Source organism: Theropithecus gelada, chromosome 3 (genome assembly GCF_003255815.1).
Source record: "Theropithecus gelada isolate Dixy chromosome 3, Tgel_1.0, whole genome shotgun sequence".
In the NCBI taxonomy this organism is placed as follows: domain Eukaryota; kingdom Metazoa; phylum Chordata; class Mammalia; order Primates; family Cercopithecidae; genus Theropithecus; species Theropithecus gelada.
Window position 1 is genome coordinate 82,811,884 of NC_037670.1, and position 24,739 is coordinate 82,836,622.

Genomic DNA, 24,739 nt, shown 5'->3' on the forward strand with positions numbered 1-24,739 from the left:
GGATGCTGGGCCTGGCTCCTTAAAGCCCAGGTTCTCCCTTTTGAGAGCCACAACCAAGAAATAAAAATCTAGCAAAGAGGGGGCCACTTTCTGCAGCGAGATCCGCCCTCTCGGCCGCTCCTCCCGCTCCCAGGCCCCCTCCCTACTCCGCGGAGAGCAGCGCCGCGGCCCCTGCAGCCAGACGCGCGGGGTGCGGTGGGGCCCCGGGGGCCGGGGTGGGGGAGGTGGAGGGTGGGCCCCGTGGTCACGTGAGTCGGGCCAGCTGCTGCGGGGGGCGGCGGGCCCCAGCGCCTGGAGTCTGGGTAGGGGGAAGCGCCCGGCGGCCGCCTCCGCCACTGCAGCTGCAGCCCCCGATGTCGCCGCAGTAATCCGGCCCCGGCAGCACCCGCACCCTCGGCGGCCGCAGCCTCAGCACCGCAGAGCAAAGAGCGGAGCCCGGAGCCCGGATCTCGCTGCCCCAGGTGAGCCGCGTCTCGGAGCGCAGGGCATTTGCAGCGCTGCTTCCCCAGCGGTTTCACCCCCACCCGCCATCGCCACCTCCCGCGCCTCATCTCCTCCCGCTGTCCCTCCGAACCCGCGGGTAGCGTTAACCGAGGCCGATTCTCGGTGCTGGCCCGGGCGGGCTGGGAGCCTGGGCGGGTGGTCAGAGGAGAGGTGGCCTCGGCCTGAAGCCGGGGTGACTCGGCTCGGGGACTGCGGGGGTGCAGGGGAGGGATGCCCGCCCCGGGCTCCCGCACCGCACCCGGGTTCCCCGCGCTGCTCTTCCTGGGTTTCCTTTTCCTGGCAGCCAACCTGCTGCCCGCTGGGATGTGCCCGTGCGCCCCTGGCCTCGCCACCCTGGGGTCCGGGGCGAGCCAGGCACCTTCCCCGAGGTGCCGTACCTGCTGCGCGGGCCGGCGCCGCGAACATGGCTGCCAGGAGACGCCCGTCGCCTTCGGCCCGGCTCTGCTCGCGCGTCCAGCTGGCCCGCGGCCGCTGCACAGTGTCCCGGGACAGCCCTCCCAGCTAGGCCGACGCGCGCTGGCCGCAGCTGGGTTCTTCGCGGGCCGAGCGTGGGACTTGACACAACTTCCCTCGAGCCGCACCCGGGCGTTTTCTCCGCGGGGCGCCGGGCGGGGCTGCCGAGAGGTCGGCGCGTGTTCCTGGGATAGGGATTGTCCGGCTTGGTGGGCCTCTGCCTCCTCGGCTCGCTCTTGAGGCGTCGAGTATTTGGCGTCCTCACTCGTGAGGGCCGAGAGGAATGTGGTCTGCAAAGCAGGAGGGGCGCCTGAACTTTAGAGAAATGAGGAGAACTCGGATTTGGGAATAAAAATGTCCATGAAAACATCGAAGGAAACTGTTATCTGCCTTGACTCAAAGCTGACCTTGTAGGGTTCTGTTAAATAACGTGGTTTTTCTGGATTTTCTGTCTGATTCTAGCTTGCAAGTGCCTTGACTTACGCTCGCGTCCTGCAGCCCGGTGGGGTGCGTGCGTGCGTGTATGTGTGCGCGTGTTGTGTTCCCAGCCTGGTTAGAAGATGCATCAGTTGCAGAGGAGACCTATGCTAATTCAAAATGGCAGCATGAAAAATCAGGCCAGACGGAAGCAGCACAGACCACAGCCATCAGCCGCCCCCTGATTTAAGCCTCCGGGAGGGAATTAGTGTGAGTCAAGGCTCATCCGGGTACAGAGTAGGGCGTGATTCTTGGAGCTGGCTAGATTTTAAGGTGCTGCAGGGTCCTGGGAGATGTTAAGTGGGAAGTTTGGATAGCTGTAATTATTTTTCCTAACTTATCAAAAGCTGATACAAAACCTAGTTAAAACTCTACGGTTTTGGTCTGATTGTCTCCAGGCTCAACTAAAGTTGACTCTGTGGCTGCTGATGTCTTTTTGATGCACAACCTGGAGGTTGTTTGATACCTACAAGCTCTTAAAAGAGATGGGTGCACATTATAAACATCATCCAAGAGCAGTGCACATAACAAATACCAGGTTCTTAGAGCGTGTTTCATTGGAAGAACTGATTTAGTGACACGAGCAAGCACCCAGGCATGAGGAAATGGGAAATTCTTGAGAGGTGACTCATTTTAGAATTTTTTTTTTTAAACAGCCTGCCTTTCCCTTTTCACTTCCGTGCTGCCAGCCATCTTGTCTTTTGGTAGGAGGAGATGCATGAGGAGGCAAATGCTTCAGGGATAATGGAAAAGAGGAGGATGAGCTAAGGTCAGGGGGCAGAGCTGGAGGCAGCCTGAAGGAGCATGCTGTCAACCCCCTTTTTACAGCAGGAAGGCTGAGGCCAGCAGGTTGAATGGACGCCAAGGTCATATAGCTGGCTGGCAACTGGCAGTGAGGACCCAAATCCAGGTCTCATAACTCCCCAGGGTTCCACATGCTACCTTTTAGAGCCTGGGGGAGAAGAGCAAGTCTCATTATTAGGAAGGCAAACTTCGAGCAATGGGAAACCAAACTATAATATGAATTACAAAGTCTATAGGTGTTTAAAGTCAATGACAACACCTTAATTTCTTAATTCAAGACTTTTAACTTCTTAAGCTATACCTACCTCATGTTCACATTTTCTAGTGGTGAAACTGTTTCTATAGTTAAGAGCCAAAAACATTATTTTAGTAAAGTCTTCGAGGCGAGAAGTACATTTTTTGATTAACAATTTAGTTGCTTGTGTTTGTGGAGAACCATTAGACCAGTTTATTTTGAAAAGGAACCAAAGTGGGCCATGCATTTCATTTTTTTTGACTGTTTCTAATTTTAAGTAAAAGTAAATAACAAGCCTATTTTAAACATAACTTTGAAGCAGTGAAGACAGGCTTTTCCTGTGATTTGCGTTTGACTTTTCTGAGTCATGAGTCAGTGACCTTAGATCTACTAAAGCAGAGCTAGAAATTGTGCATGGGTTAGTGTGAAGAGGTGGTGAAGGTATGGAAAATGTTTCTTCTGGGCATCTGAACCTTCACAGCCAGTGATGTGCAGAGGGAGAAGGTGGCAAGAGGCAGGGAACAGGGAGAATGTCTTGAGGCAGTGGAGCAGATAGGAGCTAGGTATGAATATATATGTAGAAGTGAAGACAGATGCTGATGTGACGTGTGCCATTTAGAAAAATAATTTGAATTAGAGGATGAATGTGAAGATATGCCAAAGATATTTAAAATAACAAGTTGTAAAAATACAGAAATGCATGCAATTTGTGTCTGTTGAAGAATAATAAGAAACAGATAAACAAAAGTTATTTTTTTTAATCCATTTTCATTAGAGAGTCTAGATCTGTGCTGTTTCATCTGGTAGCCACCAGCCTCATGTGGCTGTTGAGCACTTGAAATGCAGCTAGTTTGTATTGAGATACGCTGAGTGTGAAATACACACACAATTTCAAAAATTTAATATGAAGAAAGGATTTAAAATATCTCATAATTTTATATTGATTTTATATTGAAGTAGTATGTTGGATATATTGGGTAAAATACATTACTAAAAATAATTCCACCAGTTTCTCTTTACTTTTAAAAATGTGGCTACTAGAATATATAAAATTGCAAATATGGTTCGCATCTGTCTTGCTCTTTCTTTCTTTCTCTGTCTCTTTCTCTTTCTTTCGTTTGAGACAGGGCCTCCCTCCATCACCCAGGCTACAGTACAGTGGCACAATCTCGGCTCACTGCAACCTCTGTCTCCCAGGTTCAAGCGATTCTCTTGCCTTAGACTCCTGAGTAGCTGACATAACTGCACAGTGCATTGGAAAGTAACTTCCCCATTCTGACACGTCTGTGTTCACATATCCAAATGAGATGAATGCATCCCAGTACAGAGAGAGGGCCCTGGGACCTAGCTCTGGTCCCACCTGTAATTAGGAGTTTGGCCTTGAGCACACCACTTATCAGTCTCCTTCCCTTTTATTTTATTTTATTTTATTTTTATTTTTATTTATTTATTTTTTGAGACAGAGTCTCACTCTGTTGCCCAGGCTGGAGTGCAGTGGCCTGATCTCAGTTCACTGTAACCTCTGTTCCCCCAGTTCAAGTGATTTCTTCTGCTTCAGTCTCCTGAGTAGCTGGGATTACAGGCGTGCACCACCATGCCCAGCTAATTTTTGTACATTTTAGTAGAAATGGGGTTTCACCATGTTGGTCAGGCTCGTCTCGAACTCCTGACCTTGTGATCTGCCTGCCTCAGCCTCCCAAAGTCCTGGGATTACAGGCATGAGCCACCGCGCCCAGCCTGGTCTCCTTCCTTTTAAAATGAGATGAACAAGAGCTGTCTACCAACTTCACTGGTCACGTTTAATTTGTTAGATTTAGCCAAATTACCCAAAGCTACTTTCCCCACACAAGTCAAGACTAGATACTATCAAATTTTTTAATCTTTGTTCACCTTATGTATTTAAATGGCACCTTATTTTAATTTGTAATTCCTTTTTTTTTTTTTTTTGAGACAGAGTCTAGCTCTGTTGCCCAGGCTGGAGTACAGTGGTGCTATCTTGGCTCACTGCAATCTCCGCCCCAGGTTCAAGCAATTCTCCTGTCCCAACCTCTGGGATTACAGGCGTCTGCCACCACGCCCAACCTCAAGACCTCAGCCTCCCAAAGTGCTGGGATTACAGGTGTGAGCCCCCCCACCCGGCCCTTTAATTTATAATTCTTTAATTGTGAGTGAGAGAAATATTTCTAGTAAATATTTTGGCTGTTTATATTTATTATTTTTTTAACTGGTGCTTATATATTTTGCATATTTTTCCTTTGGGGTGGTCATCTTTTTCTTATTGATATGTAAGAGCTCTATATATATTAAGGGAAATTATCTCTTTTTCATGTATAATGCAGATGTATTTCCCAGTTTCTCATTAAAAAAATTTTATCCCACAAGAAATTTTAAGTTATTTTATAATTAAGTCTATATTTTCCTTGGTGAATTGACTTTATGTTTTTGCTTGCTAATGTTATTTTAAAAATTTATCCATATGATTTGTATTTTTGTGGTTTTAATTGTAAAAATTTAAAATTCTAAACTATAATAATTTATTTTGGCTTAGGAGTGAATTGGGGATCTCAACAGATTTCTTTCTTTTTTTTTTTTTTTTTAAGAGACAGTCTCATTCTGTCGCCCAGGCTGAAGTGCAGTGGTGCGATCTCAGCTCACTGCAATCTCCGCCTCCTGGGTTCGAGTGATTCTTGTGTCTCACCTTCCCGAGTAGCTTGGATTACAGGTGTGCGCCACCTGTAATCTGATTTTTGATTTTTGATTTCTGACTGATTTTTGTATTTTTAGTAGAGATAAGGTTATGCCATGTTGGCCAGGCTGCTTTTAAACTTCTGGCCTCAAGCAACCCACCCACCTCGGACTCCCAAAGTGCTGCGACTACAGGCGTGAGCCACTGCGCCTGGCCCATCTCAACAGATTTCATTCTTCCTTTCCCCATCCTGTTATAGTCAGTTATTCTGGCAACACTTATTCATCTCAGTTTCAAATTCAGTCTTCATCATATGCTAATTTCCTACATTATATGACTATATTTCAGGACTTTCTACTTCTGATTCTATCAGTAACAAACTGTCTTAATACTGAAACTTTATAATATAGTTTAATTCCATGCAAGTCTAGTAATTCCTCGTTAATTTTCATTTCTGAAACTTGGCTAATCCCACATATCCTTTGCAGATGGACCTCAAGATCATTTTTGTCAGATTTTCTCCAAAAGCCCTATTTATATGTTAATAGCTGTCATATTGACTCCACAGATTAATTTAGGGAGGGCTGACTCTTTTACATAACACTGAATTGTTCTAGCAAAGAACAGGAACATTCTCTGTACTTTAAATCTTCTGCCATGTCACCATAAAGTCTTAAGAGTTTTCTTCATTGAGGATTTGTGCATCTCTGTCTAGTAAACTGACATAAAATGGTAGAATCCCTATAAAGAAAACTATAGAACTCTAATGATGAACTTATAAAAAACTTCACACCAAAGAAGAGACACTGCAGGGCGCGGTGGCTCACACCTGTAATCCCAGCACTTTGGGAGGCTGAGGTGGGCGGATCGTGAGGTCAGGAGTTCGAGACCAGCCTGGCCAATATGGTGAAACCCCGTCTCTACTGAAAATACAAAAATTAGCTGGGCCTGGAGGTGCATGCCTGTAATCCGAGCTACTTGGGAGGCTGAGGCAGGAGAATTGCTTGAACCTGGGAGGTGGAGATTGTGGTGAGCCGAGATTGCCATTGCACTCCAGCCTGGGCAACAGGATGAGACTCCGTCTAAAAAAAAAAAAAAAAAAAAAAGAAGAAGAAGAGACACTTCGACACTTCTTGCTCTTGATCGGGAAGATAGAGTCAGGGCAGCCTGGTGTTTAAGAGCATTTTGGAGTCTGAATTTTCACTCCACTACTTATTACTGCTTATTTGTTATACAACCCTGAGCAAAGTACTTCACCATGTCACCAGTTTTTGTTTTCTTTTTTTTTTTTTTTTTGAGACAGGGTTTCGCTCTGTTGTCCAGACTGGAGTGCATTGGCATATTCATGGGTCACTGCCACCTGAGCTCAGTCTGTCCTCTCACCTCAGCCTTCTGAGTAGCTGGAACCACAAGTGTGCACCACTAAACCTGACTAATTTATTTTTATTTTTTTGGTAGAGATAGGGTCTCCCTGGGTTGCCCAGAATGGTCTTGAACTCCTGGACCCAACTGATCCTGCTGCCTCAGCCTCCCAAACTACTGTGATTACAGGCATGGGCTGTAGCACCTGGCCACTTCACCATTTGTAGCTTCCATTTTCTCAGCTGTAAAATGGAGATAATATCTGTGTGATGGGTTATTGTGAGGATTAAGTGATTACACACACACATATGTATATATATGACTTAGCATGTTATTAAGCACATAGTGAATGTTTAATGTTCCAACATAAAATTTTAGATGCTATGATGGTGATTATTTTAGCTACCCCTGTCAAATGAATCTATAAATTCAGTATAATTCCAATCATAGACCCAGAGGAACACTGGAAACACTTTGTCAATATTTTAAAAGTTTGATTTGGGAAACAAACCAATGGAAGAGCCCATAAGTGTGGAAAAGAGTCAGTGGGGGTGAGCTAGAGTATTGCCTGCTTTGTATCAGAGCATATCAGCCACAGGCCTCCAAGACTTTGTGCCTAGCCTGTACTAGTGACAGGCATGTCCTTTCCCGCCATTCTTTGCCTCCTTTCTACCCTCACTCCCATACCTACCCGCAATCTGAGCCTTCTATGGAATGTTCTACTCAACATCTCTTAGGCATGGTTATGAAGCTCTCATAGGTGGAAGGGATGGCAAAGACCACATACTCTCATGAATTTTTTTTGTGATAGGTGAGGTTCTTTATGTCCAAGAAGGTAAGAAGCAATGTATGTGTTAGTCACATCTACCTGTCTTCCTTTCCTCAGAAGCTCCCAGTGTCATGAGGGCCCTCACCCAATCTTGTATGGGGCTGAAGGGAACTGGGTGGAATGTCAGTTCACTCAGTCAGTCTAGTGGGTAGGGAGCCTGGGGCCTCCCAACTGGAACTTCACCTGAAGCTGGGAGAAAGAGCTTGAGATGGTTCATGATCCCTTCTTCTGGTCTTAATGATTATGTATTTAACCTAAATCTCCCAGTGCTTAATTTACTCCCCTGTCAGCTAGGCATCTTTGAAAGCTCTCAGAAGCATTTCGGATCAATATCCTAAGTTGGGTTATTACCTTTCTCTCTTGGTTGTGTACATAGACAACTCTTCATCCAAAAGATAAAAACCTCTTAGCTCCATTTTCCCTGCAGTTGAATATAGTGCTTGTAGGTGGTTAGGGACTCCAAATATATGTTAGTAACTCATCTGGCTTAAAAATCCTAACTAAAATTATGTAGTGATCAAAAGCTTTTCTGAGTGTCTTTTTCACCTCTTTCTTAAGGGAAAGCTTTAGTGTATTTTTTTTTTTTTTATTGCACTTAGCAGTGCCCTAATGACCTGGAATAATTAGTGAAATGTCTTAAAGTGTTCTTCTTAAGCACTGAAATGATCAGATTTTAGAAAATAATTAAAAGACCAATAAAGCAATATGAGTTGCTGTAAAGAATTTTAAAACTATATAACTAGATAAAGTAAAATTTAAAGTTTCTATCTCCTTATCCCCATCTTTACTCTCACTCTCAATTCTCAGTTAGATATTAATCCTTCTGGGTCTTTTAAAATCTATCCATCCATCTATGTGCCTATCTTTCTACCTACCTATACTTATATTTACATAAATGTATATGCACGCATATATAGCTATATACATAATCATGTATTCATAGATGTACATAGATTCCTTTTTGATAATAAAATGGTTTACATTTGATAATGATAAAACACAACAAATAGCTCTAGAATTAATGGACATTATTAATGGACTTTTATAAAGTAGTTTTAAATTCCACTTTGCTAGACATAAAGTAACCCTTTGTTTTTGGACCAGGAAAATTTACATCTTATTACCTTATTTCTTCTGTAGGAAATGAATGTTTGGCTAATTTTTTAGTGATGGAGAGTTAAATGGCTAACGACCATTTTAAGGATGACTGGGAAATTTTTTTTTTTAACCCCAGTTTACAGAGTTAACAAAGTACATATCAAATCACATTAATGGGAAAAGATCAGAATAGACAATGCACTGTTTTGATGGGAGAGGAAGACAGATGGTGGGAATAGGAAGGTCATAATTCAAAGCAACCTTGCCAAATTAGTGGACACAATGGCAGCAATGTCAAAAATAAGAACAGAAGGAAATGAAAGGACCCGAGATGTGGCTTGCTCAGTACCTCCCTATTTCCCACAGAGAATGCTTTTGGCAGCTAACCACAGCCTGCCTATTTCAAACACATCCTTCATCCTTTGTGTCCATCATCATTACAGTCCTAGAACCCTGTTCTTTATGATCAAGTTAAAGGAACAAACCTTTCTTGAATTTATCTCTATTCCAGACACTCTACATATATTATCTCATGTAATCCTCATAACTGTACATGGTTGACATGGCACCATTGTACAGATAAGGAGCTTAGTAAGTAGAGGAGTAACCCTGGAATCTGGGTCTATCTGACTTTTTTAAAAAGCCATAATATAACCTCTTAGAGTGATTATCCTGACTGCATAGGTCTAGCCTGTAGGGATAATCTTATGCAAATCATTTTCTTCCTTTCTTTATTTTTCTATGAAAGAAGGAAAATTGTTTTCCAACCTGCCATGTATAGGAAAACATCTTTCTTACAGTGAACTTGATCTAACTATATTTTTCTAATTTGGTTAGCTTGAGTAAAAATGAATCCTACGTAAGTTATCTGTTCCTTAATGCATTTTTTAAAAAAAGTATCCAAGAATGGATGCCATTCAATTAATCTCTCCTCTTTCCTTCACTTACAAAATCCATAAAAGAGTTCTTACATGACAGATGTGCATGAAGACTGCTTTTTTTTTTTTTTTTTTTTGTGACGGAGTCTCGCTCTGTCGCCCAGGCTGGAGTGCAGTGGCCGGATCTCAGCTCACTGCAAGCTCCGCCTCCCGGGTTTACGCCATTCTCCTGCCTCAGCCTCCCGAGTAGCTGGGACTACAGGCGCCTGCCACCTCGCCCTGCTAGTTTTTTGTATTTTTTAGGAGAGACGGGGTTTCACTGTGTTAGCCAGGATGGTCTCGATCTCCTGACCTCGTGATCCGCCCGTCTCGGCCTCCCAAAGTGCTGGGATTACAGGCTTGAGCCACCGCGCCCGGCCGAAGACTGCATTTTTAAAAAGTGGGATCATATTTTAAATGCACACAGGGGTGGGTAGAGAATCGCTGGGTATGGTGGAGTTCTTGTAGGTGGTCCTTGAATTCGAGTGTGTCCCAGCATTGAATGTGCACAGTATAATAAGGCATGTATCTACACTATTATTTTTCAACTATGTAAGGACTCCTGTCATTGCATACATACAGATTCATTAAAAGTGTTACTAAATTCATAACATATATTCATCATGTATTTTCCCCAGCAAATTACAATGACTTTATGTGGAAATGTTCATGAATTTTTTTTTTCTTTTTTTTTTTTTTGAGATGGAATCCTGCTCTGTCACCCAGGCTGGAGTGCAGTGGCGTGATCTCGGCTCACCACAACCTCCGCCTCCTGGATTCAAGCCATTCTCCTGCCTCAGCCTCCCGAGTAGCTGGGACTACAGGTGCCCACTACCATGCCTGGCTAATTTTTTGTATTTTTAGTAGAGACAGGGTTTCACCATGCTGGTCAGGCTGGTCTCAAACTCCTGACCTCGTGACCCACCTGCCTTGGCCTCCCAAAGTGCTGGGATTACAGGCGTGAGCCACCGCACCCGGCTGAAAATTTTTGACGTTAGAATATTGGGAGCCAGGTGCGGTGGCTCACGCCTGTAATCCCAGCACTTTGGGAGGCTGAGGCGGGTGGATCACGAGGTCAGGAGATCGAGACCATCCTGGCTAACATGGTGAAACCCCATCTCTACTAAAAATACAAAAAAAATTAGCCAAGTGTGGTGGCGGGCTCCTGTAGTCTCAGCTACTCGAGAGGCTGAGGCAGGAGAATGGCGTGAACCCAGGAGGCGGAGCTTGCAGTGAGCCGAGATCGCGCCACTGCACTCCAGCCTGGGGGACAGAGCAAGACTCCGTCTCAAAAAAAAAAAAAAAAAAAATTGGGAAACATCATATAAAAATATTTTGCATTATAGGTACATTCTGAAGTGACTTGAATACTTTTGTAAAATAATTAGTTACCTATGAATAAATGTAGATTTTGAAGCACAACATTCCATTTAACTCTATATTTCCCCAGTTACTAATCTGCCATATGAATCACGACAGTAAATTAGACATTTTGCTTTAATTCATATTTCTCATTATGACTGTATCTTGCAAATGAGGCAAAATCAGATGTGGCCAAAAGGTACAATTAGTTTGTTTGCCATGGCTGAGCTATGAGGTTCTCCCAGAGTCTCTGCCCTATTGCAGGGCCATACTTTTTAGCTGCGATTAATTGGATAACAGATTATTTTCATGCAACTCTTTCTTTTCTTTTTTAAAAAAATATTTTCATTACAAATTCTACATTTTCATGTGGAAAATTTGAAAATGTCTGAATACATAGAGATTAAGAAATTGCCGGGGAGGCACAGTGACTCACACTTGTAATCCCAGCACTTTAAGAGGCCGAGGCAGGTGGATCATGAGATCAGGAGATCGAGACCAACCTGGTTAACATGGTGAAACCACTTCTCTAGTAAAAATACAAAAAAAAATTAGCCGGATGTGGTGGTGGGTGCCTGTGGTCCCAGCTACTCGGGAGGCTTAGACAGGAGAATGGCGTGAACCTGGGAGATGGAGCTTGCAGTGAGCCAAGATCGCACCACTGCACTCCAGCCTGGGTGACAGAGCGAGACTCTGTCTCAAAAAAAAAAAAAAAAAAAGAAAAGAAATTGCCCAGAATTCTGTAATCCAGAGATATTATTATTCTTAAAATTTTAATTGCACTTTTTGTTTAAAAAATCTTACTTATTTTTGAGAGAAGGTCTCACTGTGTCGCCCCACGCTGGAGTGCAGTGGTGCGATCTCAGCTCACTGCAACCTCTGCTTTCCAGGCTCAAGTGATCCTCCCACCTCAACCTCTTGAGTAGCTGGGACTACAGGTGTGTGCCACCATGCTCAGCTAATTAATTTTTTTTTCTTTTGTAGAGATGGGGTCTCCCTATATTGCCCACGCTAGTCTTGAACTCCTAGGCTCAAGCGATCCTCCTGCCTTGGCTTCCCGAAGTGCTGAGATTACAGGCATGAGCCACTAAACCTGGCCTGCATTTATTTAAAATCTTTTTGCAATTTATCTAGATAATGTGCACAATTTCAATGATACCATGTATACATTTGTGTGACCTCTTTTCATTTCATCAGCTTTTCTCTATGTATTTATGTATTTCTTAGCTTTCCATGATATATATAGGTAGCCAATTGCATATTATAAATATGTGTTGGTTTTTTTTTTTTATTCTTACGGTCATCTAAATGGCTCTCTTTGGTGTGTCGGTGGGGGAAAGGGAGTGTACCGTTAAGTAGTCCATTAATTTATCAAGTTATGGTCAAGTTGAGTAGTCATTAATTTCCTAGAATTTTGGTTTTTCAATTTTTAAGTAGAGGCTGTTTTCATTTTCCTACCTCTAATCACCTAAATTGCAGTGTTTTGGGGACAGAATACCAAACTAGTTTGTGATAATTTCCGCCATTAAGAAAAAAGTATTCAAAGGACAGTTCTTACCAGTTTTAGTGAATTAGAAATACTCAGTGGATATGATACACCAGTCTGAACTGACTGGATCAGAATCACCTGGGCGTTTGTTAAAAAATATCCTTCCTGTGATCTCAAGTTGGACCTACTGAATCAGAATCTCTGAGGAGGGGGTGTCTAGCCAAATCTGCCATTTTCACAAGCTCCCCAGACCACTGTGATGCTTGGCCAAATAGCATGGATTGAACCACAGCGTGGGAGGACCTTGTTGAAAGGAGATTTTGCTGATTTTTTTCCCTCATTGAAGACAAAATGTGCATATCCCCTTTCCCTTCACCTGCTCAGCATACATCTATTGAGATCTTATTATGTGCCAGTCTCTGTGTTAGTGCCAGGGAAATAAGGATATACTTGAGTCCTTGCCCTCATGAGGCTGGAAGTCCTATGAGAAGAGACTGATGTTTTAACACTTGAGGAAAAGAAATGAAGCAAAGGTAAAGGGAACTGGACTCTTCTCTTCCCCTAGTGCCTGAACGTACCATGCCAAACTAAATTCCCTCCCCATTCTTCGTACCCCAGGATTCCTTCCTCAGGGAGGTACCTGAGCCCTCAAGTTACATGTAGAAACTCCAAGGAAACATTTGTTGTATCAGTCTAGTGCTATTTCTAACCTTAAAGAACTTTAAACACCTTGTGTGCTTTGCTTTTCACAAGTTATTTATTATAGAAAATTCAAAGCATCTACAAAAGAGAACAGCAAAGCAAACCCTATGCACTCATCACCCAGTTTTAACAATTTTTACTTCATAGCTGTCTTGTTTCATCTGAGCTCTCACCCTATTGCCCCACTCTGCGTTACTTCTATTCCATTATTTCACATGGAAATATCTGAGCCTAAATATCTAAAAGAAATGGACTCTTTTTATAGATATAACCACAGCACCACCAGGATCATATCTAAGACATTAACAATCATTCTTTAAGTATCATCAAATGTGGCATCAGTGTTCATATTACCCCATTGTGTTATAAAATGTCTGTATAGTTTATTAAATCAGGATCCAAATAAGTTATGTTCATTGCAATTGGTTGATACATCTCTTAGGTAACTCCATCTCTTAATCTTTTTTTCTTGTGTGTATGTTTGCTGTTGTTGTTGTTGAAGAAATCAGTTTTGTCCTATAGAGTTGTCCATAGTCTGGATTTTGCTGATCATATTCCCATGGTGTCATTTGTATTTGTTATAAATCAATGGTTAGATCTAGAGATTTGCCCTGTAAGTACATTTTAGTTACACTTTGGGACATGAGTGTGTCTTCTATGCCAGGTGAAAACCGTTGGTGAGAGGTTGAAGGAGCATAGTAAGGATTGGTGCAAACCTGGCAAATGCATCATGAGTGAGTAGTAGCAGGGAGGAGAGTGAACACTGAGTGCCCGCTGTATATAGCCACACTACTAGGTGCTTTCTGCATGCTTCATATAAATCCAAGTGCCATGTTGTGTATGGGGGGTTAATTCCATTTCTATATGAGGAAACTCTGGTTCAGAGTTAGAGGAGTCAGGATGGGTACTAGGGCCTGGTATTTCTAAAGTGTGTCATCCTCTTGTACCTATACACATGGGGCTGCAGGACTAAGCAGGCAGTATCAGTGAGTGCAATTACACAAAGGTGATGAGAGGTGGCCCTTTCATTGGCCTCTGTGTCAGAGAGTGGAGGGGACAATAGGAAATACAGGCCCTGGATAGAGGAGCCACTACCGAACTCCCGTCTTGGCATCATGCGGGAATATGGATTCGGTGTTGCCAGATCTTTGAGTTTTTAGCAGAAGCCACATATCTGAGTGTCTATAGGAAATCTCTAGATCTTAAAATATTAGCTGCTAATTCAGATTTCTAAAAACACAATCTAATGCAGCACTCTGGGCCAAACCGACCAAATCTGCAGTCTGTCACCCCTGTTCAACACCACGCTGCTGGGAAGTATGTCAGCTGCAGGCTGGCACTGAAGACCACAGAGTTAACTGTCAGAAGTAGATATTGCCCTTGAAATTGGAGAAAGAGACTGTTAAGCAGCTCTTAAAAGACGTGAAATGACAATGAAGCAAATCTTCAAAAGGTGAAGAGGAAAGTGTCTGAAGTCTGAACAGAGAGTGTGACAAAAGGACCGCTTTCATCACGTATCCTTCTCTTGTTCTCACAGTGATTGAGTCCTTGCTGTGTCCCAAATGGTATTCTGAGCACTTTGTAAGTAGGTACAACCATTATCTCATTTAAATCTCACTGCAACCCTGGGAAGAGTGAACTACCTATCATTATCCCTGTTTTATAAAAGCTTGGAGAAGTGACAGGGCTGAGATTTGAACCCAGGTGGGCTTCAAAGCCTGCTTACTCACTTAATAGCCCATACAGTTATTCTTCCATTACATGGTTCCTCATTCAAGGCATTGCATATTAGGAGCTGGAATTCCCTGACTGTGGAGTCCCAAAGCTTTATGCTCTACTCTCATGAGCTTTCAGTGAAACACTTAGTAAAAATCTTTCTTTCTTTTGGCCAGAGCTTGATGAGTCTGAGCTAATTTATATAGATGACTTTCATCAGCTGGCATTTACATCCCAATTTTTAATTAGATAATTCCTTTCCCAAACACTTCATTTATTCCTATTTCAATAGAAGGTTTACAACAGAAAAATCAATTTATAAATGAGTATCATTTGTCCTATTTTCAGTTCAGCAGGAATGACAATCATTTAAAAATGAGTTTATTAATGAAGAGTATAATAAAATAATTTCTCCTTTGCTTTTCTGGAAGGTGATAATTCACAGACATTGAATTTAAATGTATTCAGTCTGCTCAGTAAAGCTGGCAGTGTGGAGAATAGGGAAGCCTAGCTGGATATTTGAGTTTCATTCTTTACATAAGTAAAGGCAGTTTGTCATCGGTACTTACAAGACGCGTAATAAACCAATAGCTTATATAGACAGTTGTTTTCTTTTTCTTAGGCAGCTCAAGGCTTTCTTTTTAATGGGTAAGGTAACTGATGAGGGATACTGTGTGCATCATTGAGATAAAGGGGCAGGGTGGGCTGGCAGTCATGCAAAAGAACCCTTGCCTTGGCTCAGAGCATTCGCGCCTTCAATAACTACTCACTGAACTTGAGGACAAAGACCTTTTCTCCCACACAGCTTCCTCCCTCCTCAGCTAGACATTCTGTATGCGGTCTCCTAGTTACGGGAGTACAGTACTCCAGTCCCTCAAGCCTGAACTTGGGCCTCCTGCCACCAGTCAGAGGATGAATGTTGGTACACGCAGCTCCTTTGCAGTAAGCTCCAGGGAAGCACTACTATCTTGTTCCCAAGAGGAAGTCATGAATCCTGAAAGAAGTTTGTTAAGGAGGACAATGGTGGTTAGAAAGTAAGCTTAGGGATGCTTTACCATAGCCAATAGCACAGTAGCTAAAGCTGGATGGTCTAATACGGTAGCCTCTGGCCACATGTGGCTCTTTAATTTTCTAATTTTTATTTCTAATTGTGGTGAAATGCACATAGCATAAAATTTACCATCTTAATCATTTTTTAACTGTACAGTTCAGAAGTGTTAAAGACATCCATATTGTTGCACAACTGATCTCCAGAGCTTTTTCATCTTGCAAAACTGAAATCTGTACCCAGATTGTAAACAACGCATTCCCTTCTGCCCAGCCCTTGGCAACCACCATTTTACTTTCCATTTCTATGAGTTTTACTATTCTAGGTGCCTTACGTAAGTTTTTTCATGACTGGCTTATCTCACTTAGCCTAATATTGGCTGTTTAATTTGAAATTAATTAAAAATTTGGTTCCTTCATTGCACTAGCCACATTTCAAGTACCAGATAGCCCATCTGGCTGGTGCCTACTGTATTGGACGGTGCAGATAGAGACTATTTCCATCATCTCAGAAAATTCTCCTGGACAGCGTTGGTCTGAAGGAAAGCTGGTGGCTCGCACTGAGAACCGATTGGAGGAGGGACTAGGAGAAAAAGTGGCAGATATTTTTTCATGCTCTGCCAACGTAAATAATCTGACTTCTTTTCTCTACCACAAAAATGATACCAGCTACATGATACCTTTACATTTACAACTTCCATCCTTACCCTAACCTTCAGTCTTTAATATCTCCTCTCCTCCCATAGCATGCAACATTAATCAGTTGGCAAACACACAGAACATAAATGTATAGTACAAACTACAGACAAATGCACTTTAAAATACTCTTAACAAAGGCTTCTTAGGAAATGCCTGTCAGCCTACCCATCTATGGGAGTTAAATTGGAGTGTTTCATTAATTAGAACTGTCAGTGTATTGCTAACCTGGCAAGAATCCTAATGGGTATTTGCCACAAAGAAGCCTTATTCAGCAGACCTGCCCTTTTAGCCTGTTGCTTTTAAGTTTTTTCCTTAAGACTCACAGTAAGAAATGTTACATCTCAACTTAATACCTATAGACACTTATATGTGCATGTGTATGTACCCAAACTTGAAATTACAGTTTCTTGCATCAGTACTTACCCTTACTGTGTGAGATGCATAAATTCTTTCTAAAAATGCTTTTCTAAAAAAACTTGCTCCTATCCGCTAAATTGATTTCGTAAACCACAAAAAGGCCACAACATACAGTTAGGAAAATACTGCTTTGGACACACCCGCATCCAGTTTCAGGCCTATAGCGTAACACTGAAACCCCACTCCCATTTCTGGGTCCCCACGGCTCAGAAAGCAGCTTCAGAATTATGCCTCAAAACAAGTAAGTTTTTTAAGAAGCCATCAATTATGGCTTTATTTCTGGACAAACTGTTCACTGATTTTAACACCGGTTTAAGTAGAATGTAGTTATGATGGAAAACCCCATATCAAATGCTTATATTCTACTTTTCAAAGCTGAATATAAATAAGTTTTCTCATGTTCTAAGTTTTTGTATTTGTGTATGTGATTGGGAGTTAATTGAATTTTAGACTCTTTTTTTTTTTCTTTGTGAAGGAGAATATACATTTCATAACATTGTATGAGGTTATAAAGGAAAAGGAGAAAAATCTTAAAGCCAGTTTCTGTGTCATACATTAATAATTTAACAGTTTTTAAGAATCATGTAGGCTGGGTACGGTGGCTCACGCCTGTAATCCCAGTACTTTGGGAGGCCAAGGCAGACGGATCATGGTGTCAAGAGTTTGAAACCAGCCTGGCCAACATGGTGAAACCCCGTCTCTACTAAAAATACAAAAATTAACTGGGCATGGTGGTGTGCACCTGTAATCCCAGCTACTCAGGAGGCTGAGGCAGGAGAATTGCTTGAACCCAGGAGGTGGAGGTTGCAGTAAGCCTAGATCACACCACTGCACTCCAGCCTGGGTGACAGAGCAAAACTCTGTCTCAAAAAAAAAAAAAAAAGAATCATGTAAACAAATATTTAAAAATGCATGTTTTATGTAATATATAAATGATGTAACTTGTCAGATTTTTTTTTCTTTTTAGTGTGAATATCTGGTATGTTACTCAACATTTTGACAAATAATAGGAAGATAATTGAGTTCCTTTGAACCACTTTCAGAAGGGTTTCATCTCAGGTTCATGAGAGCTCTGGCTTCCAGATTGGCCAGTTTTTCTTTTCCCACATGGACAACTGTAGGAGGCCAACTCACTTTTTGTGTGAAACATAGTAATGAAACTTTGTGTGCTCTCTGAGCAGCTCTGAGTTGGGCAGGGTGTAAAAAAGGTAAAATAAAGTATCAGAGAACAATGCCAAATAAAATAATTCATCCTAGCTATAACTCATATAAGAATTTGCCCCTTTTGAAATTTCAGTTGTATTAGGACATAGAAGCAGAACTAAAATTTTTCTTTAAAATAAAATTCCTAAATTGCTTTTCTTTCCTGGGTTTACTTTAAAAATCATTTCTGGGATTATATCAATAAAAATACTTCTAGGAAAGTTGGAAATTAGAGGAAAAGATGAAAAAGCAAAGAATATTTCATTGCTGGGCTCCCACTGTTAATATTTTGAGTACATTTCCTGGGCAAGTATTTGGGCATAGTCTTTTTCTACGTATATTTTAAATAATTAAGATAATTTATCTTGTCCCCTCAAATCATTTCTTCATGCAATTAAAAACTCTTCACAAACATATATTTAATGGGTTTATAGTATTCTACCCGATAGATGTAGCAAACATTTTCAGCCAATTCTCTGATGCTGGACAAGTAAGTTTCAGGTTTTCACCTGTATGAATACCACTATGTGAACACTTACGCATACCCCTTGCCCATATTCCTGATCGTTTCCTTAGGGTAAGTACATAGAAATGAAATTACTTATTCTATTTTCATCATTTCCATCTGCTTTGTGGTTTCCTTCCTATCACAGGCAACTTCTTTGACATTGTCTGTATGCAATTGTCAATCTAAAACCTGGCTTAAAAGCCTTCAGTGCTTTACTGTGTGTTGTGAAATAGACACCAAAGTCCTTGATGTGACCTTCAAGGCTCAATGTGGACCTGCCCATCTACTCGCCTCTCTAGGCCTCTTCCCTCCTTTCTCTGGACTCAGTTGCATCAGCTTTTTAATTTCTTGGCTCTGTACCTTTTCCCTAGTTGCAGGGCCTTCAGGCCTACGTATCCTCTCTCTGAAGCATTCTCCCTCCATTCACCTGTCTTTTGTGGAATAGAAAGTGAGACTTCTCCTTAGAGGAGGTGGGTGGAGATTTGAAGAACAGTGAAGGTGTCAAAAATTCATTTAGGAAATAGAGGAATTGGCCAGACAAGTACACAAAGGATTCCCAGATAGTAATGAGGGCCACTCTCATGGTGTTTTCAGAGTCAGGATATGAGATTCACACCAAGAGAAGTGTAATTGGCATCTAGAACTATGATCACCTTTAACTTACACAATCTAAGTCAGCCTGGTGAGTTCCGTAGCTGCTTCCTAATGTTTGTTTTCTTCAGTCTTCCGGAAGTGTCCCACCTCCTCTTTGCTAATTCAATTTACGTGGATGATAGCACATTTTATCCTTAGAATAAGAGGACTTCACAAATAAGTACTTCTGAGATCACTGGAAGGCTTAATATGAAAATCTTCATTTCTGGGTTTCTTTGGGACACTGTATCACTGTTCTGTCCAATGGAGTTTCCACTAGCTACATGTGGCTATTTAAATGAAAATTAATTAAAGTTTTGAATAAAATGGAAAACTCTGTTTGTTCATCGTTCTAACTACACTTCCTAGCTGCCTGAGGCTAGTGGTCACCACATTGAAAATTCTTTTGGAATTTTCTACAGAAAATTTTCTTTTCTTTTTTTTTTTTTTTTTTTTTGAGACGGAGTCTCGCTCTGTCGCCCAGGCTGGATTGCAGTGGCCGGATCTCGGCTCACTGCAAGCTCCGCCTCCCGGGTTCACGCCATTCTCCTGCCTCAGCCTCCGGAGTAGCTGGGACTACAGGTGCCCGCCACCACGCCCGGCTAGTTTTTTGTATCTTTTGGTAGAGACGGGGTTTCATCGTGTTAGCCAGGATGGTCTCGATCTCCTGACCTCGTGATCCGCCCGTCTCGGCCTCCCAAAGTGCTGGGATTACAGGCTTGAGCCACCGCGCCCGGCCGAAAATTTTTTTTTGGAGAGATAGGATCTAATTATGTTCCCCAGGCTGGTCTCAAACTTCTGGGCTCACTCAACTCTCCCACCTCGGCCTCTTAAAGCACTGGGATTACAGGTGTGAACTATTGTGTTCGGTGCAAGACCCTGTTTTTACAAAAATAAAATAAAATAGTTTTGTTTAAACAATAGCATACCCAGAAATGATCAGTCTAAACCAAATATGGCAACACTCTTCTCTGCAAGTAAAAAATATTATATATATTTATAGATATAAATCCAATATTGCTGAAACGTACCTATGTCTTTGCAACAATATTTGATTCTATCCAAATATTATCTGATCCTTTCAAGTTCATTCCTGTTGGTGTAAGAAAAAATGAAAACAGTCAGGCACAGTGGCTCATACCTGTAATNCTGGGCTAGTTTGCTCCTAGATGTGATGTACAGTTTGCTGGTTCATCTAGCTTTTTAATTTTTAAAACAGACGTTGAAATTCTGCTCCCTGCTGGCATTCCCAGTCGTTCACAAAATTCAGTGGAAAAGCTGGCCTCCCTTGACCCACATACCCCTAGGCTTCTGTTGCCTATATCCTCCTCATGATCATACGACCCAGATGACTTGCTGACTAAGCAGGTGCCTTGGCCGAATAATAGGTGCTTGCCCAAAACCCCGTGAGTTTTATTTATATTCTATAGATAAATCTCATAAATGCAAAATTGGTGGATTTCTACCATTTTTAAGGATCAAATAAAGTAAGGTTCTGCTCCTAGGCAAGACACCAGCTCTTTTGAAATGGCCCAATGATGGGGAGAAAGGGAGCATATAAGATACTCGAGGCATCACACAAGAGAAAATGCATCCTTTCCCCATCTTATCTTCCTCTGGGTCTGCTTCACTTTATTTGTCTCCACCAGCAATTCCCCCAATGATCAGATTCTAGTAGCACTCTATAAAGGCATTTGATTTCATAATTATTCTAGGTCTTTCTTGTGCATACACATTCTTTGTTTATCTCTCTCTACTCCTCCAGTCTGAAGATAAAGCCGTTTTTGTGAAAATGGGAAAGGTTAAGGGGAGAAAGAACTGGAGCCTCTTTATCTTTCTGGCTTTTCTTTCCCAGAGGGAAGGGGTGATATTTTTACTGAGCTAGGAGGGAATTATTTTCAGAATTGTGGGGGGTCCCCCATTTCTCTGCACTCTGGGGAGGGGCCTACCATAAACAATGCAGGGAAGAACTCTTGAGTGTGCATGTAGACATTAACCTGAAGTAGACTGGATATAGAAACAGCAATACAGTCCGGTACAAAGAGGTTTCTAAACATAGAATATTGATGACTCTGAAATTTGATAATTGCTCTAATTAGGAATGAGGCAAGTAGATTTTGATTGGTTTGCTTAACAGAAAATTTTAGATACAGTTCTATTTTAACAGTCAAACCCAAAATAAAGTTTTGTGTTTTTTTTTTTTTTGAGACAGGGTCTCACTCTGTGCCCAGGCTGGAGTACAGGGGTGTGATCTCCACTCACTGCAGCCTCAGCCTCAACCTCTCCAGGCTCAAATGATCCTCCCACCTCAGCCTCCCAAGTAGCTGGGACTACAGGTGCACGTCACCACACCCGGCTAATTTTGTATTTTTTATAGATACAGGGTCTCTCCATGTTGCCCAGGCTGGTCTCAAACTTCTAGGCTCAAGTGATCTGTCTGCTTTGGCCTCCCAAAGTGCTGGGATTACCGGCATGAGCCACCACACCCAGCCAGCAAATAAAGTATCCTATACTTACGCGGCCTCCACAGTTTGCAAAATATCTTCTCAAGCATCATTTTGTTTGATACTCATGATAAACCTGTGGGCTGGAGCAAAACATTTGCAAAAGGGAAACCTAGGCTCAGAGAGGTAAAGTAACTTAAGCAGGTCACACAGCTAGTGGGTGGTGGAGCTGAGTTTTGAATCCCATTCTAGTGCTTCTCTGAAAACATTGCTTTACTTCTCACTTATATTTCAGACTTCCAAAACACATGGAAGTTGGATAATTGATGATACAAATACAATAGCTGGTACACTAGATAATGTTTCTTGAGTACCTGTAATGCCAGAGGTTGGGGAAAGGGCTACTATGGTTGGATGGCATGAGTCCTGCCTTCAGGGAGCTTTCTTTGAAACAGGTGAAGAAATATACAAGCAACAAATGTACATTATTTTTAGAACAAAATGGATGTATTAGTGCTTGTGGATGCTGAATAAATGAGAGTCCTTTATAGAAGTCTTTATGAGAGAAAGGGGTTTGAATCAGATCCTGAAGGATATGTACAAAGACTAAGGGAAGGGCATTCAAACCAGGTGCAGAGGCATGGCGGGAGAAAAGAGAGATGTTAGAGAGTCAGCTTCAGTATGGTGGACTATTAATAAACAAGAAAAGAACACTTGTTTATCACTTATTTAAAATCTACTCTGCACAAGACATAGTGTAGAGCTGCGGTTCCAGCGGTGTGCAAAAGAGAAAGGTCCTTGCTTTCATATTGCTTTGATTTTTCTGGGAGAGGCTAAATATTGATTGTTGGTAATAAAATAAGCATTTCAGATTATGATAATTACTTTGAAGGAAAAGGACAGGATTCTATGAGAGTGTATAGTACAGCAACACAAATGAGAGTACTAGAGTGATATTTGAGCTGGTACGAGAAAGAGCAGGAGTTAACCAGGCAGATAGTTTTGGTACAGGAAGCAGGGAAAGGAATGGTTAGGACAAAGGGTGGAACATGTGCAGAGGTCTGGCGGGCACTGGAAGAACTAGAAAAAGGCCTGTGTGCCAGCATTGTGAGAGTGGAGGGGTGAGTGGTAGAAGATGGGGCTGGGAAGGGGGAACAAACTTGATCATATTTTGGTCTTTATTCCAAGAGCCTTGGGAAACTGCTGAAGTATTTTAAGCAGGAATGACGTGATCAAATCTTCCTTCTAAAAGGATCACTTTGGCTGCAGTGTGGAGAATGTTTTGGAGTGGGGAGTAATAGAGGTTTTGAAGCAACCCCTCAGGAGGTTACCATAGTGGTCCAGGCTGGAGATGATGGTGGCTTGGTGCAGGGTGGTGGCAGTGGAGGTGGAGAGGAGTGGGAGGTTTCCATAGAGATTTAGGAGACAGAATGTACAGGACTTGGTGACATATTAGATAATGGAGAAGCAAATGGTAAGGATGGTTACCTTGGCTACCAAGATAAAGAACCTTGAAAAGGGAAGAAGATGAAATCAGCCTCAGATATCAGGCAGGCAGTTGGGTCTGTAGGTCAGAGGCTTAAGATGAGAACCCGGCTGCAATTAAATGTGTAAGTCATCAGCGTGTAACTGACAAGGGAAGCTCTGAGCATGGATGCATTTTCTCAGCTAGAAAAGAGCATTAAATGAGGAAAGAAGGATGAAGCAGTGAGAATGTGCACTGGCCAGGTAGAACAAGCCAGTCCAGGAGCAGCTGGGGAGACAGAAAACCAAAAGGTGTTTGAGTGTTATGTCATCGAGGTGGAATAAAACTACTAAAAACAACAAAGCAGGGTATCTTTCAATTGATCTCTAGACCCATTTCCACATCACACCCCAAATCTGTTATGTGGTGGCTATGCATCTCTGAGGCATTTGTGTAGTTAGTATTAAGGTATGTTTATTTATTATTTTATTACTGCGAACAGATTGCAGTGTGTGTATGTGTGGTGTGTGTCTGTGTCTTCTGCCTAGAACAATAACCTCCTTTCCTTTCTCCCACGTCACTGCACTTTTGGCTGCCGCCGTGGTTTGTTGCAAATCTGAGCTCATTTAATCCCACAGAGTATTAAACAATATCTGGTCTTGGTGGCTCTGTCATTCCACTGCAGGCGCCCCACCTTCATTTGGCAGCTGGGATCTTTTAATGAGCTAGCTGTGCACAGTCGAATAGTAAAACCCTTTTAGCTGGTGAAATATGTTTGAAGAACTCACTGTTGCAATGTTCCATGTGAGGCCTGCTTCCACTCTCGCTGGCATTCTCTTTTCAGGATGGCTGCAGCTCCTCCAAGTTACTGTTTTGTGGCCTTCCCTCCACGTGCTAAGGATGGTCTGGTGGTATTTGGGAAAAATTCAGCCCGACCCAGAGATGAAGTGCAAGAGGTTGTGTATTTCTCAGCTGCTGATCACGAACAGGAGAGCAAGGTTGAGGTACGTCGTGCATTGCGGTCTCGTGAGTCACACTTACTCTCTTTTCTCTTTTCTTGGAAGCTTGCTCACAAGTCAGAGCTGTCATGTCAGTTCTGCTGATTCCTGTTTCCATGCAGGTTTGCTCATAGCCTTGAAAACTAGGTCATGGGAGAGCTCTATGCTCACTCCTATGGCCGTTGTTTTGTAATTAAGTAAAATATGTACATAGTTCTAAAGTGAAATCTAAAAAACAAGATTTATTCACAGAAGTCTGACTTCTATCCTTGTCCCCTTTACTCCATGATCTTTTCCCCTATAGGTAATCAAGTTTTGGAAGATCTTGGTTTATCCTTCCATTTGCAAAATTACACATATATATGTAATAAATCACATACACATGTGTGTATTCATCCTGGTCCCTTTCCTCCTTTCTTTGATTAACAGCAGCATGCCATGTATACTTTTCTCTACTTTGCATTTTGTTTCATTTTTATTTTACTATTTTATTTTCTTCAATCAGCTTTCTAAAGTTGAATCTCTACTTTGTATTTTTCAACTCAAAACATATTCTGGAGATCACGCCCTACAGTACATGCAGGTCATAATTCCTCATTTAGAACTGCGTGGTGTTTCATTCTATGGATGTTATCATAGTTAACCAGCCCCATATTGCTGCTGGACATTTGGGTTCTTTTCAGGCTATTGC

General features: G+C 42.1%; 1 protein-coding gene across 3 annotated transcripts in view; it reads left to right on the forward strand.

Moving 5' to 3' along the window:
- The first annotated feature begins 286 nt into the window (after positions 1-286).
- SCRN1 (secernin 1) overlaps positions 287-24,739 on the forward strand; it is a 72,296-nt gene continuing 47,843 nt past the window's right edge. Inside the window, exons 1-2 of one of the 3 annotated variants that reach the window (XM_025378705.1) lie at positions 287-461; positions 23,895-24,054. In XM_025378705.1, the coding sequence (XP_025234490.1) occupies positions 23,896-24,054 (159 nt within the window). In that variant the 5' untranslated portion in view covers positions 287-461; position 23,895. Of the gene's footprint in view, positions 462-22,685; positions 22,707-23,894; positions 24,055-24,739 lie in introns of those variants that run through there. The other 2 variants (XM_025378706.1, XM_025378707.1) reach the window with 2 other exon arrangements.